Source organism: Kazachstania africana, chromosome 1 (assembly GCF_000304475.1).
Source record: "Kazachstania africana CBS 2517 chromosome 1, complete genome".
Classification (NCBI taxonomy): Eukaryota; Fungi; Ascomycota; class Saccharomycetes; order Saccharomycetales; family Saccharomycetaceae; genus Kazachstania; species Kazachstania africana.
Window position 1 is genome coordinate 1,496,158 of NC_018940.1, and position 17,200 is coordinate 1,513,357.

At 35.8% G+C, this 17,200-nt stretch overlaps 9 protein-coding genes across 9 annotated transcripts; 7 read left to right on the forward strand and 2 right to left on the reverse strand.

Annotated features, from left to right (window-relative positions):
• Window positions 1-89: 89 nt before the first annotated feature.
• On the forward strand, window positions 90-1,151 carry IBD2 (Ibd2p; the record flags this gene model as incomplete). The annotated part of the gene is made up of 1 exon (XM_003955261.1): window positions 90-1,151. One exon carries the CDS (start codon window positions 90-92, stop codon window positions 1,149-1,151), a length of 1,062 nt encoding a protein of 353 aa, XP_003955310.1.
• A 162-nt stretch (window positions 1,152-1,313) lies between these two features.
• On the reverse strand, window positions 1,314-2,414 carry KAFR0A07420 (uncharacterized protein; the record flags this gene model as incomplete). Its single annotated transcript, XM_003955262.1, has 1 exon — window positions 1,314-2,414. One exon carries the CDS (start codon window positions 2,412-2,414, stop codon window positions 1,314-1,316), a length of 1,101 nt encoding a protein of 366 aa, XP_003955311.1.
• Window positions 2,415-2,686: 272 nt separating this feature from the next.
• On the forward strand, window positions 2,687-3,871 carry BNI5 (Bni5p; the record flags this gene model as incomplete). The annotated part of the gene is made up of 1 exon (XM_003955263.1): window positions 2,687-3,871. One exon carries the CDS (start codon window positions 2,687-2,689, stop codon window positions 3,869-3,871), a length of 1,185 nt encoding a protein of 394 aa, XP_003955312.1.
• Window positions 3,872-4,525: 654 nt separating this feature from the next.
• On the forward strand, window positions 4,526-6,058 carry SKO1 (Sko1p; the record flags this gene model as incomplete). Its single annotated transcript, XM_003955264.1, has 1 exon — window positions 4,526-6,058. The coding sequence occupies one exon, from the start codon at window positions 4,526-4,528 to the stop codon at window positions 6,056-6,058; it is 1,533 nt and encodes a 510-aa protein (XP_003955313.1).
• A 273-nt stretch (window positions 6,059-6,331) lies between these two features.
• On the forward strand, window positions 6,332-7,090 carry FMP41 (Fmp41p; the record flags this gene model as incomplete). The annotated part of the gene is made up of 1 exon (XM_003955265.1): window positions 6,332-7,090. One exon carries the CDS (start codon window positions 6,332-6,334, stop codon window positions 7,088-7,090), a length of 759 nt encoding a protein of 252 aa, XP_003955314.1.
• Window positions 7,091-7,659: 569 nt separating this feature from the next.
• On the forward strand, window positions 7,660-9,204 carry PSD1 (phosphatidylserine decarboxylase 1; the record flags this gene model as incomplete). The annotated part of the gene is made up of 1 exon (XM_003955266.1): window positions 7,660-9,204. One exon carries the CDS (start codon window positions 7,660-7,662, stop codon window positions 9,202-9,204), a length of 1,545 nt encoding a protein of 514 aa, XP_003955315.1.
• Window positions 9,205-9,323: 119 nt separating this feature from the next.
• On the reverse strand, window positions 9,324-14,438 carry APC1 (anaphase promoting complex subunit 1; the record flags this gene model as incomplete). Its single annotated transcript, XM_003955267.1, has 1 exon — window positions 9,324-14,438. The coding sequence occupies one exon, from the start codon at window positions 14,436-14,438 to the stop codon at window positions 9,324-9,326; it is 5,115 nt and encodes a 1,704-aa protein (XP_003955316.1).
• Window positions 14,439-14,968: 530 nt separating this feature from the next.
• MDG1 (Mdg1p) lies at window positions 14,969-15,679 on the forward strand (the record flags this gene model as incomplete). The annotated part of the gene is made up of 1 exon (XM_003955268.1): window positions 14,969-15,679. The coding sequence occupies one exon, from the start codon at window positions 14,969-14,971 to the stop codon at window positions 15,677-15,679; it is 711 nt and encodes a 236-aa protein (XP_003955317.1).
• Window positions 15,680-15,931: 252 nt separating this feature from the next.
• Window positions 15,932-17,077, forward strand: NOP13 (Nop13p; the record flags this gene model as incomplete). Its single annotated transcript, XM_003955269.1, has 1 exon — window positions 15,932-17,077. One exon carries the CDS (start codon window positions 15,932-15,934, stop codon window positions 17,075-17,077), a length of 1,146 nt encoding a protein of 381 aa, XP_003955318.1.
• Window positions 17,078-17,200: the final 123 nt, after the last annotated feature.

The window sequence follows — 17,200 nt, forward strand, 5'->3', positions numbered from 1 at the left end:
GCCTCGACTAGAAAAAAGTTTAACCGTGAATATGAATGTTGAAAGTGTTAAATCATTTACATACAGAAGACTGTGATAGGATTGAGAAAATGATATCTGAAAATAATGGCAGGATGGGAACCACATCAATAGAGGTTGTGTCTCAAGAGGGCCCCATGCCGATAAACCTGATGATGCAAGAAGGCGTCAAAGCTTTGACTAAAATATTATCCAATCAACTACAAGATAGAAAGACTTTTGAAAATACTGAACATCCAATGCAGTTTGTGGTAAAAAGTGATGGAGATTCTTCCCATTATTCGAAATCTGGGGAAAATGCGTCAATTACATCCACAGATGGTGATGTTTTAAAGATGACAAACCATTTGGCGTTAAATGGCGCTCAGAAAACTGGAGATCTCAATTCTGCGAATATACTAATAGATAGCAAGAGTGCGGGAGCTTTCTTCGATGAGGAATTCCCTGACCCAGAGTTACACATCAACGGAGAAGAAGCAGAAATAATTTTTGACTATGAATCACATGATATGGAGGATCCAACAGAGGGTATTGGTAGAAAAATCTCGGAGATGATTGAATCTGTATTGCCAGGGGGGTTTTCATCAGATGCACAGGGGAGATTACATGCAATAGTTAATGGAAATGAGCTAAATATAACTGAAGAGGTTGATGATCAGGGGGAAATACGACAACAAGAAGCCAATTTCAAAAATGTACGGAACTCCATGAACACTAATATAGATCCTCGAAATAATCTCGACGTTACTGATGTCGACATCACTGATGATAACGAACATGAACATCAAGCTGGAAGTGCTGATGGCTATCACCATGATCGAAATTGTTGTCCACACCACCATCCACAAGAGCCCTCGAGATATAGAAACTATAATTACCATGATTTTGAATATTCCAATACCAATAATAGAAAACAAGCTCCAAATTTTTCCACTCTAATAGATCAAGATAAGCCACTTTGTATGTTTTGTGAATATTATATGGTGTTTGGAGAGGCCCCACGAAATATGATCAAATGGTACAATAATATGTATGGTTATAATCGAATGCCGCCTTCTAGGGACCATCGTCATCACCATAATCATGATCACAACCATGGACACCAGGAAGGAAATCGTAAGAGAAACAAATGACTGCGACCATTAACGGAATGTCACTTTTGAACTCCCAAGCGTATTACTAGTGTATGAATATATATTTGGTTTTATGTATGTAAATGCATCTAAATTAGGGTATACCCCAAGGTAGAAATTAAAGTAGCTGATGAAAAATGGGAAAAGAGTAGATTGAAATTCTCACTGATTAGCATTATTAGAATCGGGCGTTGTCGTCGTATTAGTATTATAATGTCTTCTTTCCTTTCTTGATTCATACTCATGTAATAGTATGCACATACATGTTAGAGCCTGCGTATTCCAAGGAATATCATTCTCGCTTGAATTTACTTTGAACTCTTGAATTTCAAAGCTTGCAAGCCTTAATGTCCTTCTCTTTGGTAAAACACTCATATTATCATCAGAGTATTTACCCCAAACTGGTAAATGACCTAGCGGTCTTACATTTCTGTCATCATTAGAAAGATTGACATTATCGAGATAATTTGGGGTGTTGTCATCGAGTATCAATAACTTGATATCATTTGTGCCGAATGGAGAAGCAAAGCTGGAGAATCCAAACCATCTCAAAGGTAAGTCATCTACAATAGTGTCGATATCCTTCTTATCCTTGAAGTTATACATGGGGATAGTGACTCCATTGAAGAACTTCAGTTCATGCTTAATCTTACCGTCTAAACTGTTCACATTAGCCTTGAGAATTTCGCAAAACTCGAATCTGATTACCCTATAAGTTTCTGTCTCTGTTACTACCTCAACGTTATCAGGAATAGATTGATCCACCGGTAGAACATCGTATTTGGAAATTTTCATTATTGGATCTTTTTTATTACTGTTGAAAATGGTCTTAATTAAGGCTGATGGAACGGCATGAAACAAAGGAATTCCTATTTTTGTCTTAAGATCGACGTTATTAAATTTTCTCTTGCTCTTAATAAAATGCTGGTAAGATCTTTCACTAGGAAAGACAAAGAATCCTCTCGTAAGTAACACTGAAATGAATGGAAGCTTCCTTACAGAATTAAATGCCGGTGCCCTATTTACATAACCTAATCTTTCTAAGTCGCCAATAGTATCTGTGTCTGATACAAAAGTATTTAGCGTTTCTGAGTCAGACACTGTTTCATTATTCGTACCGATAGTCCTTAAATTTTCGAAAACTGTCGACTGATCTTCATTATCCAATGATTGTGCTAGCCACGAACCTGTTTGTGATGCGTCATTAACAGCGTTTCCTCGGTTTCTCCTTCTATTTCCTATTAATGATCGAACTCTGTCCATTGATCATACAATACAATTACCATGAAACGAAAATAAATTCCAAAAATAACCGTAATAGCGTGTTCTACACAACTATAACAGATGGGATGAGAAGAATATAAACAGCTCAATATACTAGCTAGATAAATTATTAAAAGGATATTAGAGCAATGAGATCTTCCCAGATGGGAAGGAAACGAAAAATTAATAAAAATAAAAAAAAAAGAACGAAAATAAAGCCATCGAAAAAAGCTATTGATAAACAAACAAACCTATCGAGAATAAGCAAGCAGATGGGATTGGACGAAGAGAAGATCAAGAAGAGGCTGTCGCAGATAGAACTGGACATTGACCAGATGAACCAGATGATTGACGACAATTTGCTGTTGAGCAAGGGCGAGCAGGGTGTTTCGGAAGCAGAAGACGAAGTTAAACAGTCGAAGTTACATGAGGTTACAGACGTAGAGACTGGTTCAGATACATATGGGGATGCGGACGATGGGTTTGCAGTGGAAGTAGAGGAAGGAAATGGAGACAATGCGAAGTCTATTTCAAATACAGAGGCTAGCGTAGAAAAAGATGTGCAGGATGAGAGAGTCGATAGAGTAGAAGGGTTAGCTGACGTGATTGAGGAAAACAATGTTGAAGTCAAAGAGTTAACAAACCAAGATAAGGATGGAAAGATCGAGGAAGAAGAGGCTACGGCTGAGGAAGATGAGATTACAGCAGAACAAGATGTAAATAATGAAGGAGTTTCAGAGGAGGTTGAAGACCCACACGACTCTACACACTCCGATGACGTGACACTCGAAGATACCACTAAAAGTAACGATGGTGAAAAAGGTCCACTTGGGGATAAGACTCAGCCTATTCAGGAAGAGAATGAAAGTCAATGGGAAGAAATTGATGAAAATACGGAGGAGGCCAAAACTACCAGCATACAGGACAAAATAGTTGCTCAATCGATAGAGACAGCGGTTCCAGCATTCTCTGACAAAGAATCTTCTCCTGATGGTAATTTAGGTGAAGATGATAAAATTGTCTTACCAAAGAAAGACAACGGTGACAACAACGCTACGAACAATCCTCGAATTTTCTCCAACCCATTCAGAGTTATATCAGTGAGCAGCCCCGCCAGTGCCACTTCTAGTCGTAAGAGTTCGTTGGATACGAAGTCTACGGTTGTTAAGAAAACTCAAGAACAAGAAAACGTAACGAGATTGCAAAAGAGACACGATTACCTCATCAACAAATGTATGAAGCTGAATAAAGAGATCGATTACCTGAACAAGATGATGCTACAGGGCAACTTAGACGTTGGCGACAATAAAAAACTGAAGCTTGCCATCTCCAAATTGCAACAGTATTATGACGAGAAAAACAAAGAGAAATACGAAGTAGGCGTCATCCTAAGTAGACAACTAAGAAAACAGATCAACAATGGCGAAAACGGTCAGTTCTGGGTCGGAAGCAAATAAAATCCTCGAACAAATCATGCATGGTATATATATATCGATACCCTAAGTAGAGCCTCCTGGGCCCTCGTGCTCTCGAGGCGACGAAAACAAACTCCAGTCAAACAAAAACTATGTAACCAAGTAATTCAAAATGGACACTGCAATATATCTTTCTCCGAACGTACCCCCACCCCGCAAAGTGGTCCAACCAAGTCAAAGTCATCCATGGCTCATACAGCCTCAATCAATGAATGCTTAGAAATTTATTTTAAAATTGATCTACTTGCCTCGGCGACGAATCTCGCTGTCAAAATCTGCTTTTCAGAAACAAATCAAAAATTTCTTCAAACATCCAAGATTATTCAGTCGAATAAAACAGCATCTCACCTACTTTGTTCCACCTTCTTCGCGAATAAACGAGTTAGTTTCAGTGGCTCCTTTGGTGTCTATCAATATCTGACATAACCACAAGAAAAGACTTACCGTTTTAACGATCCTTATCACCTTCCGTTTTGATTGTTGTTTGCATTTCGAAAAAAGAAATTCGTTTTCATATCTCTATAGCACGTTCGTTGACCGTTTCTGTGTAAGCAAGTGATCTTTGTGTATAACGTTCCATTTAACGGATCTATTCCTCGTGCATATAATCCAAGTTCAATTTTATTCGACTTTAAAATGTCCAATCAAGGCACTGGCGATTCCGTCAATGCAAACACTGTGTCTTCCTTAAATTTGGAGCCTAATCCTTTCGAGCAAAGTTTTGCTTCAACCAAGAGGACAGATGTAATAAGTACAAACCCACCTCTACTACCACGACAGATGAGTAACTCAAATATTAGATCAATTGCAAATCTACCAATAACAAATCAGCCACAATTCTATTCAAGCTCTGCTTCACTAGCAGATAGTTTCAAGAGACCCTCCCAATCCTCAAGCATTTTTTATTCCACTCAAAGACCAAATATCCAATCCCCTCCAATTCTAACCCCAGGTGGGTCCAAGAAACTACCTCCATTGGTGTTGTCACCTTCTTTTGTAAAGCAACACGACGACCTCACGTTAACTGCATCACTAAATAATCCACATACCCTTAATAATGCTTCGCACAACGCAGCAAATGCAGGCTCTGCTACACATCCTGGTTCGGATGAACACATAGCGGCTACGACGCCAGGTTTTCTTACCTATTTACCAAGAACTGGCTTAACGCCAAACGAATCAAGCCTCAGAACAGGTCTGACACCTGGAGGTATCAATCCCAATTTGAATTATCCACTTTTACCATCGTTGTCTAGTAATTCTATAGTCAAACCAGAAGCGAAGATTGAAAAGACTCCTTCAGTACTCAGTTCAAACGGTGCTTTCACTCCCGGTTTAAACACTATCTTGGGATATGTACCTACCACTACGGCTGCTACCACGCCCAATAATAATAATAGTGCTGCTATTGCAGCTACTAATGCAAATACACTCACTGCTGTCGAAGTAAACGGTGATAACTCAAAACCGATCATTAATAAACGTGAAGAGTTGAGCACAAGTATAACGACAGAGGTCACTAACAATTCTGACAAGAACACTGCTAATAATAAGAGGAAGAGGAAAGTAGCTTCGCCAAAGGCAAGAAAAATGAATAAGAAAGAAGTCGCTAATACTAATATTAATGAATCGGAGGATTCATATGAACAAGAACGTAAAAGGAAAGAATTCCTGGAAAGAAATAGAGTAGCTGCGTCTAAATTTAGGAAGAGAAAAAAGGAATATATCAAAAAAATAGAGAGCGATTTGGCGTTTTATGAAGATGAATACAACAATTTAACGGCCATAATAAGTAAGCTATTGCCTCCAAATAATGGTAGCCAGGATGAAACTGGTGCTTCACCTTTATTATTACTATTAGAAAATGCTATCACAACGAATGACAGAACCACCTCACTGAATATAATAGATCATATCAAAAAGTTAGTGACGGATTCAAGTTTTTTTCATAGACAAGGTGTTAATCCTGTCAAAGCTAGTTCACCCGATAGTTACGCGATTCTTGAAGCTGAAAGAGATAATAATCAAGACATTAGTAATAGCAATGGCAACGATAACAATTCGTTGTTCAAAGGGCATTCGAATGATGATGAAAGTAATAAAAATGTTGCTATCAACTCTAGTGTCTCTCCAGGAAATAATGACGAAAATTCAAATATTATTAGTTGAAAGAAAGTTCCTTCTAGGTTCAACATGTTTTTTTTAATTTACAGATAGATTCTATCTTAATAGTCTATATACATATATGATACAATTTAACGATTCATGTGAAGATGACCCCGTTCTTTTTTTGCTCGAGAAGTCTTATCAGTTTGTAAGTGTTCGAAGATCTCTTATCAGGATATATATATATATATATATATATAGTAGGGAAAAAAAAAAGTAATAGTCATCGGAACTGAAAGTCTAAACCATACTTCCTGGTAAGATCGGTATAAGTGAATGAGCTTCGAATATTTGAACTCTGTTAGAAAGATTGTATGTATCGGTAGAAATTACGCCGAACATATAAAGGAATTGAATAATACCGTACCTAAGAGGCCCTTTTACTTCTTGAAACCGACATCCAGTATAATTACTCCATGTGGCAGAAAGTCAGCGAAGAAATTAAACGGTGCAACATTTCAAGGTCTAAATGAGGATGGCACAAACCCGTCACCAATCTACGTTCCGGCAAACGTACAAGTACATCACGAAATTGAACTGGCTCTTGTCATTGGGAAGTACATTTCGAATGTTGATCCAAGAAAATATACTATGAATGATCTCTTAAACTCGGTCACTGGCGTTGCATTAGCTCTTGATTTAACTGGTAGAAATGTCCAAAACGATGCTAAAGCTAAGGGGTTACCGTGGACGTTAGCTAAAGGGTATGACACTTTCTGCCCTATATCGGAGATGATCCCCATATCAAGACTGGACAGATTAGAAAATTGTTTCCAGTTGAAATGTTTTGTAAACGGTGAATTGAGACAAGACGGTTCGACTTCACTGATGTTAAACTCTTTACCCAAAATAGTGTCGTCCATCGCTCAAAGTATCACATTAGAACCGGGAGACTTAGTATTAACTGGAACACCAGCCGGTGTAGGAGAACTCAAAACAGGAGACACGATATCTGGTGAGCTGCATTATAACAATGCAAGAATCGTAGAAATGGCATTCGATGTTGAAAATCGACCAGGAACTTACGAGTACTAACCCTGTAGTTCGTATACATCAATATTTAGATAGACTTCTATGTAAATTCAGTAATAGACAGCCGAACAAGTAAGCCCTAATCTAAGTTGTTGGAAATACCATGCCCGGAAAATCAAGCCCTATCTTTATTCAAGGAGAAACCCTAGGGTCGCAGTTGCCGTGATGCCGTTTTACCCGATCAGGAAATTGCATTCCGAATACGGCGAATTTATACCACTTTAGGAAACTATCTCGACTCGCCGTACGATTTTTTCCTTCTTCATCGCCGCAAATTCTGTTTTTTGGTGCGAAATTGGAATATTGTGAGATTTAGCTTAGTGAGAAAAATCGCTAAGTCAGCAGTTGGAATAGCAAACAAATACAAACGGTGTCAAATATAACAAGATTCATTCCGTGTTTTATCTTCTTTCTATCCAGATTCCTACAGTTACTTATTACTGCTGTGAAAAAGAACACAGTTTATCCCAGTAAAAGTACATTAGTCGTTTTAACCATTCCATCAATTGCTGCTTCAATTACTTAACTACAAAACAATAACTAGCAATTTAAAGAAAAAAAAAATAAGAGACATGCTCACAATGATTCCAGTCAAATCTGCATTGGCTCAAGGCACTACACTGCTGATGGCAAGGATGCCAATGGGTAAAATATCTTCTGGCATGCATCTACGTAACAGAACAGCGAATCTAATTCATCGAAAATTTTCGACTAAGAAATCGAGTCATCATATTGTGGGACAAGCTAAAAGTTCTGTAGAACGAAATAAATATGCGATGACTACTCCGGTCTCCATGAAATGGGCCGTGTTGACAGGTGTCACATTGGTTATTGGTACTATGTATCTTGTATCGAGAAAGGACAGTAGTCATGGTGATACTGGCAACGAAATAAATAAGAAAAAAAAGCATTCAAAGGGCAGGTACAGCGCTAAGTATGAAAAGATTAAGATATTCAAAAATAATTGGGTCTTTTTCTGTTACTCTACATTACCATTAAATGCGCTTTCACGATTGTGGGGCCAAGTCAATTCTTTGACACTGCCAATGTGGCTTAGACCCATCGGCTTCAACTTCTATACATTCCTTTTCGGTGTCAAAATTGATGAAATGGTTGACCCAGATCTATATCATTACGCAAATTTATCTGAATTCTTTTATAGAAGTATCAAGCCAGAATTACGACCAATTGCAGAAGGGAACAATATCTTAACGTCACCTAGTGATGGTAAGGTGCTACAGTTTGGCATAATCGATTCAGAAAGTGGTGAAATTGAACAGGTGAAAGGTATGACATACTCAATAAAGGAATTTCTGGGAACTCACGCTAATCCATCAATGACCCGAACTGAATCTAGTTTCAATTTGACTGATCAAGACGCAAAGCATGAAGAATTCGCTAAAAATAATAACTTCAAGGTACGGTCCAATGAATCAAGTGACGTGGAAGACGAGGATAGAATAGATGATGTTTCTACACATGTGATAAATTTCGAAATTGAAGGTGATAAATCGTTACAAAAATACAGCTCAAGCGAGTCTAAAACGCTAACTTTATTAAATGAGCTGTCATTGAATACCGTTCTTTCTGCAGATGAAAAATCCGAGCCTAAAAACACTAAACTGTTCTTTGCCGTAATATACCTATCTCCAGGGGATTATCATCACTATCATTCTCCGGTAGACTGGGTTTGTAACACCCGTCGCCATTTTCCTGGTGATTTATACTCTGTATCTCCTTATTTTCAGCGTAATTTCCCGAATTTATTTGTCTTAAATGAACGTGTCTCATTATTAGGATATTGGAAACATGGATTTTTCAGTATGACACCCGTGGGTGCCACAAACGTAGGATCTATTAAACTAAATTTCGATGAAGAGCTTGTTACAAACGTAAAGAGAAAGAGACATTCAGATCCAAAAACGTGCTATGAAGCTACCTACAAAAATGCAAGTAAAATTTTGGGAGGTATGCCCTTAGTCAAAGGCGAGGAAATGGGAGGATTTAAACTAGGTAGTACTGTTGTATTGTGTTTTGAAGCTCCATCAGAATTCAAATTCAATATTTCAGTAGGTGATAAAGTTATGGTTGGCCAGGAAATCGGTAGAATAGATTAGTTACAGCTGCATTAAATAAAAACTTTCTTGTATAATAAAAATTCCTATCTTTTTTTCGTCTATCGACGATATATATTGCATATATATTTAGCAATGCAGATTCTTTTTTTTTTACAGGCTTATAAATGGTGTCTTTTCGTCCAAATTTCAAATTCATAATCAATAACATCCCCACTATTGGTATCAGAACAGAGCATTTCTAAGTTATAATCTTCTGATTGATTTCCCGTCAAGTTGCAATTTTCTAACTCTAATTTTAGTTCAGTCATGGTGAGATCTTTTATACCTAGATTCTTATAGAGCGTTTCAGTAAAGTTTTCTTCATTGGGACTTTCCTTCTTTTCGAAATCATCCATCTTGTTTGTTAAGACAGTCCTTATTTCATCCATATTCTCAAACGTATTTTTATACTGGTGCTTGGGCTGAATATAAATCACGGTACCATTACTAAAAAAATCCAATGCACTCATTTCATCGTCAAATGTAATTTCTAAGGGATAATATTTATCCATCTTGATTTTCAATGATATCAAATCTCTCACGTCAGGTAATAGGCACGGCGTGGATAGTTTTCTTTTTTCCACATCCATGTCTTCGCCATTAACTTTAACAGTAATCTCAATTGGAACGTTATTGATCGCCGCTTCAGTGACAGCATTCTTCACAATCAAACATCTCGATTCCACCGACAAACTCCAGAAATGTTTCAATTCCTGAACTGAATAGGGTTCCATGTATAATGGCAAAGTTGCTAATATTAAGTAGGCAACCGATTCAAGGTCAGATGTCTTTAGTGCGTATTGGCCAGATCCCAGAAACAAGAATCCGATTGCCATACTTGTCGCCATATACTTACCATAATGACTTTCATTTTTGACGTTTGACTCGGTTTCTGTTGATGGGTCTATATATTCACCAAAAAAGTCTTCATAATCTGCATCCATCTCATTTCTTTCACCTTCAATCTCAGGAATATCATTCATTTGTAAGCTTTCACCTGCATTCATATCATCGTTAGTCTCACCAAAGGAAGAGGATTTATTTACACCATTATCGGAGTTGGAATTTTTACTAGATTTATATAGATCAGAATGCTTACCGGTGACAACCTCATGAAGATACCTAACCCTACGAAAAACCTCTAAATCCCCTGTGGCACACATTACCATACTTGCGGCAACGATTAGGACATTTACCAACACGTTGGTTCCTTTGATAGTTAACTGAAAGTCGACATTGTTGGTAAAGCTATTGGAATTTGGACCAGGATATTGGTAAAACGGTAAAAACTTATCAATTAGAGACAGCAAATGATTTCGAGTCTTCAAATTGTTGGTAGATGCAAATTTTATACCTATGGCCATGATCCTGCCAGCTAGAGTGTGATACAAAGGCAATGAGTCTGTATTTATCCCATGAAGCATTTCAGGCTCTATGTCTTCAAAAATAAAATCGAAGTCAGCATTAATCGAGTCCCATAATATCATATTGTAACAGAATTCCCTGAACATGAAAATTTCTGGCCTATTAAAAACGGTAGTCTTCTCTATGTCAACAGTTAGCCTCACTTTACTTGCCATACTACAATTATTAGATTTTAAGAACATCAATGTTAAAGAGATGATTGAACCAATTTGTGAATTTTCAGAAATTGTTTTATTCTCCCTATCATGATGAGTATTAATAATCGATAATAATTTTTCAATTAACTTAGTTTCCTGATCTGGATTTGCATGAGTTGCTGCCTCGTGTTCAGTATCTACGTTGGTTGATCCAATTCCTAGGTTGATCAGCCCCAATGCTATGCCGACAGAAATTCTATAACCCTCATCAGATATCAAAGTTTCTTGCGATCGTAGTAATGAATTTAGCTCTTTGCATAAAATGGTATTCATTTTGCGATTTCGAGAACTTTGTAATATTAAACCAACACCTACAAGAGCTGCCATTTGAACTCTGGTATTGATATTTAGATCATTCGAGCCAGGTGGAAGTAATGCAACTACATGAACACTTAAAACTTTCAAAAGTTTAAAATCTTGTGAGCCTCTTGCACTAGCCGTCATACCTAAAAGTAGGCCAACACTAATAAATGCGATTTTCGGACTCAAATAATTATAAATATGCCATTCCTCCAAGTTTTTCAAGTGACCATTCAGTCCCAAACCTAATAAAAAGCCACCATGTGTAGCGTTCAGTTCATTTGGCTTATTATATGCTATCCAACTTCCAGTTATATCTTTAGCACTTTTAGAAATCTTCAATCCTGATGCGACACCTAAATGAAATTCGCCCCACGAAACTAAATCTGTATCTAAATCTTTTTTATCCTGTGAAATCTTGAATCCATTGGGAAATATTACGGTATAGTTCAGTGGAGGTATGTACCATTTCTGTGTAGATAATGGTGTCTCGGAAGAATATGCAATAGCACCGTATCCAACACCACTGGTACATATTCTTGTGGTTAATATCTTTGCATAAACTTTTCTTTGTGCTAATATTTTAGCATATTCAGTTTCCTTTGTGATGAAATGAATTTTTTGTGGTACGGATGTAGTTAATAGACTGAGAGCATTTTTGAACCTTTGATCCTGAGGAAATATCAAATTTACATTTTGTTTAATTAATTCACTTTCATTTACTTTTTGATCATTATTAAAGTTATAATCAATTTGGGATATTTGATTAAATAGCGGATTTTCAATATGTGATTGCGATGTAACTTTAATGATATCTCCTAATATGCTTCTTATATCTCTATGTTTCGATAGAGCTGGATTTTTCTTTCTATATCTTCCTGACAAATTCACAGCTTGAGTATTCATGGTTGTTAGTGGTGATGCGGAGGCAGAAGAGAATATTCTATTGTAACGCTTTACATTTAAGCATCTTTCTAGATCAGATCTCGAAATTAATGATAAATTTAAAGAAGGGGAAGGTTTAGAAATCGTACTTTCTACCATTCTCAATAGATTTTTAATTGGATTCATTATACCTATTGGATAAGAATTAATTTCTTCATTTGTGACATTGAATTTTGTTAGGATGTCCATGACATACTCTAATCTGAATTCAGGAGAATGTAACATTTCATATAATCTTAACGTCTTAAAACTCCTGGGTGTGATTAGCAAGTCGATATCGGTTGCTGATTCTATTAACTTGGAAAAAGTGATAAATTGCGTAACTGGTATTTCACTATTTTCTGTTATACTATATAATGATTTTAAAATTGATGGAGGTTCATCTAATGGGTGAGCAAATTGTTGGTTTTCAACATTGTTTATCTTATTGTAGTTCAACCTTTTATCACTGTAATAATTTTTCCATGATTGTGGCCAATTCATTTCATAAATAGCCATATTTAGAAATTTTTTCAACTTGAAAGATTCTTCCACATATAGGATATTCAATAAAAATTCTTCTCTGACAAGATGTAAACCCATTATTATCTTTGGTAGTAATATTGGTGTATTGTACAACGTTTCTTTTAATGACTTGAGTAAAACTGTTTCAGTTAGATGTTTATAATCATAATTTTGCGTCGTGTCTTCGCTACCATCGATCATGATTAAGTTTTTCAATATAATTTCGAGTGCTTCCCATTCATCGTTAGTATTATATTCATTTAATATGAATTGCCACAAGTATAAAAAATGGTTGAAAATATCAGCTGAACAGATATAGTACAGTATTTTAAAACATATTTTAGTTAGGTCTGTCGTTGGATAAAAGATTATAGTTTTCAAAGAACTCAATAAATTGGTATCATCTAGTGAATCTTTGATTAATTTCTGATTTGAACCTTTTTTGAAACTCGATATTTTTTTTAAAGTGATACAAGGGGAGGATAATTCAGTGTATGGATTATAGAGATAAATTTCGTTTGTTTCTGGTGAAACTATCAATATATGATCGTTTAATGAGTCATTAAAATATGTGGCAGGAAGTACATTAACTGGTTTCTGTAAGTTGAAAGCTAAGCTTGAAAGTTCAATTAAATCAGGAGGAGAATTGCCATAAACTTTGAATGAAATTGAATCTATAATTTTTGGTATTAAATTGATTGACCATATTTTACAAAATTGTGATTCTTGATCTAATATCAATATAATTTCTTTATCCTCACGAATGATTGGCATAGCTATTAACGAATCTCTTAGAGGTGAGTTTCTATCAGTTATTATATGTTTTGGTAATGATATTGATGAAATATTAACTAAAGAAACATCTTTTGTTACAATTGACTGATTGATTACGTCCTGTTGTACTTGGTTTGTAGTGGTAGAGGTTGCAGTAGGCGAAGTTGAATTAGTAGTAGTAATAATGACAGGATTGAGTTCTGAAATTGGTGAAACAATTGAGTTGTTGGTATTGTTGTTTAATGTACCATTACCGAAAGAATTTGATGAGAAATTTCTACTTGGATAGAATATAGGAGAATTTATACGTGAATCGTTAGTACTTTTGAAGATTAAATTATTTGGAGAGTTAGTATTGTTGTTATTATTACTGTTATTATTATTATTATTTGTAGTTGACGCGGATGAAGATGAAATCGATCTATTATTCAATATTGAGATCTTTCTAAGATGTAAACTAGAAGGATTATTATTTGTAATGTTAGAATTAGCATTTGATACTGAACGATAATCTTTCTTATTATTATTTTCTTCTTGTTCCTGTGTACGTTTTTTTGAACTGTACACTCTCGTATAGTAGAAATGTAGTTTATTATTTATGGTATCGAACAGAACTGTGATATTGAACTTATTATTTTCTGGAAATAACAACATCTGAGAATTTCTAATTATATCAGATTGATTTGATGCGAAAGAGACGACACCAAAAGGTGCCATTGGGTCCGTTAGAGTAATAAATTTGTAATGAACGTCATTATCCAACGTATTTTCGCGTTTCTGTAATATAAGACCTTGTGAATACCAAAAAACTTTCGAAATTTCAAAGGGAAAACAAACTATTGTAGGTTCATTACCATCTGAAAGATAATATACATGTGCGAATTTTGATAACAGTATGACGAAACAATCTTTAACTTTCTCAAAATCGATGAAACCAGCGTCAATTACTCTATCTTTAAAAGTGAATCTTCTAACAAGAGTATTATCGATAACCCATTCCACGACCTTTCTATCTTGGGAGATCCATATATCGCCTTTACCTTTGTTCAAATGGTTATACTTGCAACAATTGAACAGCCTTCTACCCATCACTTCACTCGTTTACTGCCCGGTGCCACAAACACTTGTATCTATTATGATTTCTATACTCTTGAAAGCATCGATCGACGCCTCTAATTTCATTTTTTTTATGTCAAAAATACATGTGCTAGTTGTAGCCACATATATGTACGTACGACACACAAAAGACACCACTAACAGCACCAGTATACTCACCGTATGATCCACATAAACTGACCAACTTTTTTAGTAAAAAATCGATGCACTGAATGTCTTATATATAAGTCAGCATTCCAAAACGGACGACCTGTCTTGGTGCTTTCTTTCCTATTGCGGAAACAGTGGTTGTCCGCTGCCAGATACAGTAAAGATTACTGAGTTCGGACTTGAGACAACCCCAGGGACTGACCACAAAACAAAAACTGTGAGAAACGAACGGCTTGTGGGAAAAGGATCATCATCTATCAGTGTAGATTTGTATATATGGGGGTGGTTTCTTTGATTGTAAGACCTGTCACTTCCGTTTGATTAATAGAGAACAGAACATAATTTAGTAAACTATGTCGAAGTGTATTTACAAGTTTAATTGGTGCGGTAGTGCAGGTGAAGTCATATTGACCGGGACGTTTGATAACTGGGGACAGAGTATAACATTGGATAAGATTAACGATGAGTTATTCTCCAAGAAACTGGAGTTTCCAAAAGAGAAAGCCGCATTGGATGGCAAGATTTTCTTCAAATTTATAGTTGATGGAGAATGGAAGACCAGTGGTAATTATAACGTGGAGACTGATGATAAGGGCAATCTCAACAATTTTCTTTTGGTAGAAGACTTGACTAAACAGAAAATCAAGATTAAGAGAAGATTCAGAAGAAATAAGGCTACGGGAGAAAAGGAATTGTTGGTAACAGAGACTTACAGGCTGGATGAAGATGATAATGTCGTGGAATTAATAGAATCTATTGACCATTTGAAATTACAAAAAGATAAAGAAAGCGGCAGTAATAACGACGGCTCCGTCAGAATCGCAGAATTGTATGAAATCAAATATGATGACGAGTCTGATCAATCATCCGACGACAATAATAGTGGATTAGTTAAAGAACCAAAAGTCGTAAATGAAAATAAAGCTAAAGAAGAAGAACCCAAAAAGGAATCAGTCAAGAAAGTGAAACAAGAAGCAAAGAAAGAGAAAAAATCAACTCCACAGGAGAAAAAATCACCGGATAAGAAAGGCTTGATGAAGAAAGTCAAAAAAATCTTTAATTAATCATCCTTTAGCATCATACCCATTTTTCTAGTAACCATTAGTTCATTTCTTTATTATTATTATTATGTATATACTTTTCTTTGATGTATCGAGTAAAAAGTAAAATTTAAATTTCCGTCTCTCAAAAACTGAAAATTTTCCCGATGAGATGAGCTGCAAGAAAATATTTAATATCACAATCATACATTACTGTAGTGTAGAACTATCATAGTTGTCCACCATATATAGCAAGCCCCATCAGTACGTGAGAATATGAATGCAGAGGAGGAAGTGAAAGCTGTTGAAACTATATCCCCAGTTGTGACAGAAAATGATGAAAAGATTCAAGAAGCTCTAAAAGATCCAACGAAGAAACGTAAAGCAGAAGATGAAATTGAAATTGATTTAAAAAGTTCAATCCCACTGTCCAAAAAGCAAAAGCGTTTATTGAGAAGAGGTAAAATCACATTAGAGGAATTAAACGCTAAATACAATATCGACCCCGCTTCTATCAACGAATTTAAAACTGAAAGTGTGTCGGAAAATGGTAATGAAGATGCACCTGGTAAGGAGTCCGCTGATAAACCAAAGGAGGAGAAATTTGGTGTTTGGATTGGTAATTTATCCTTCGATACAACAAGAGAAGATTTGATGAGGTTCATTCTTGGAAAGACTAAACAAAATGAAGATTCAGAGAAGGTTGTTGAAGAAAAAGATATAGTAAGATTCAAATTGCCATTAGCGAATAATGATGGTAAGAAAATCAAAAATAAAGGTTTCTGCTACATCGATTTCAGTACTGAACAGAAAATGAAAGCAGTATTAGAATTAAATGAAAATCAATTAAACGGTAGAAATCTTTTAATTAAAAACTCAAAAAATTTTGAAGGTAGACCAGATAAGAATGATTTAGTTTCCATGTCTAAGAATCCTCCTTCCAGAATTTTGTTCGTTGGTAATTTATCTTTTGATACTACTGATGAAGTCTTGAAAAAGCATTTCCAGCATTGCGGTGAAATTATTAAAATACGTATGGCAACATTTCAAGATAGTGGTAAATGTAAAGGTTTTGCGTTTGTCGATTTCAAATCTGAAGAAGGAGCAACAAATGCGTTAAAAGATAAAACATGTAGAAGAATTGCATCTAGACCTATTAGAATGGAATACGGTGAAGATAGAAGTAAGAGACAAGTCATCAGAAAGAAACCAATGGAAGAACAAAAATCATTTGATCTTCCAGCTGCAACCAAGGAAACCCACTCAAAACCTGTTGAAAAGAAACCATTCAAACCTAGAAATAATAGAAACAAAATGATGGATTCGAACAATCGTGTCAAGAGTAGTGTCGCATTAGCTGGTGCACAGAGGGCTTCCGCCGCCATTGTGCCATCTCAAGGTAAGAAAGTCAAATTCGACTAAGGTATATATATAGTTACCTTCTGTATATTATTAATAAAAGGCTATATAGCTTTCTCATAGGATATACCGACTTTTAGAAATTTCATCACATTATTTATTATTTTGGAGGCTAGAGTGATTGTG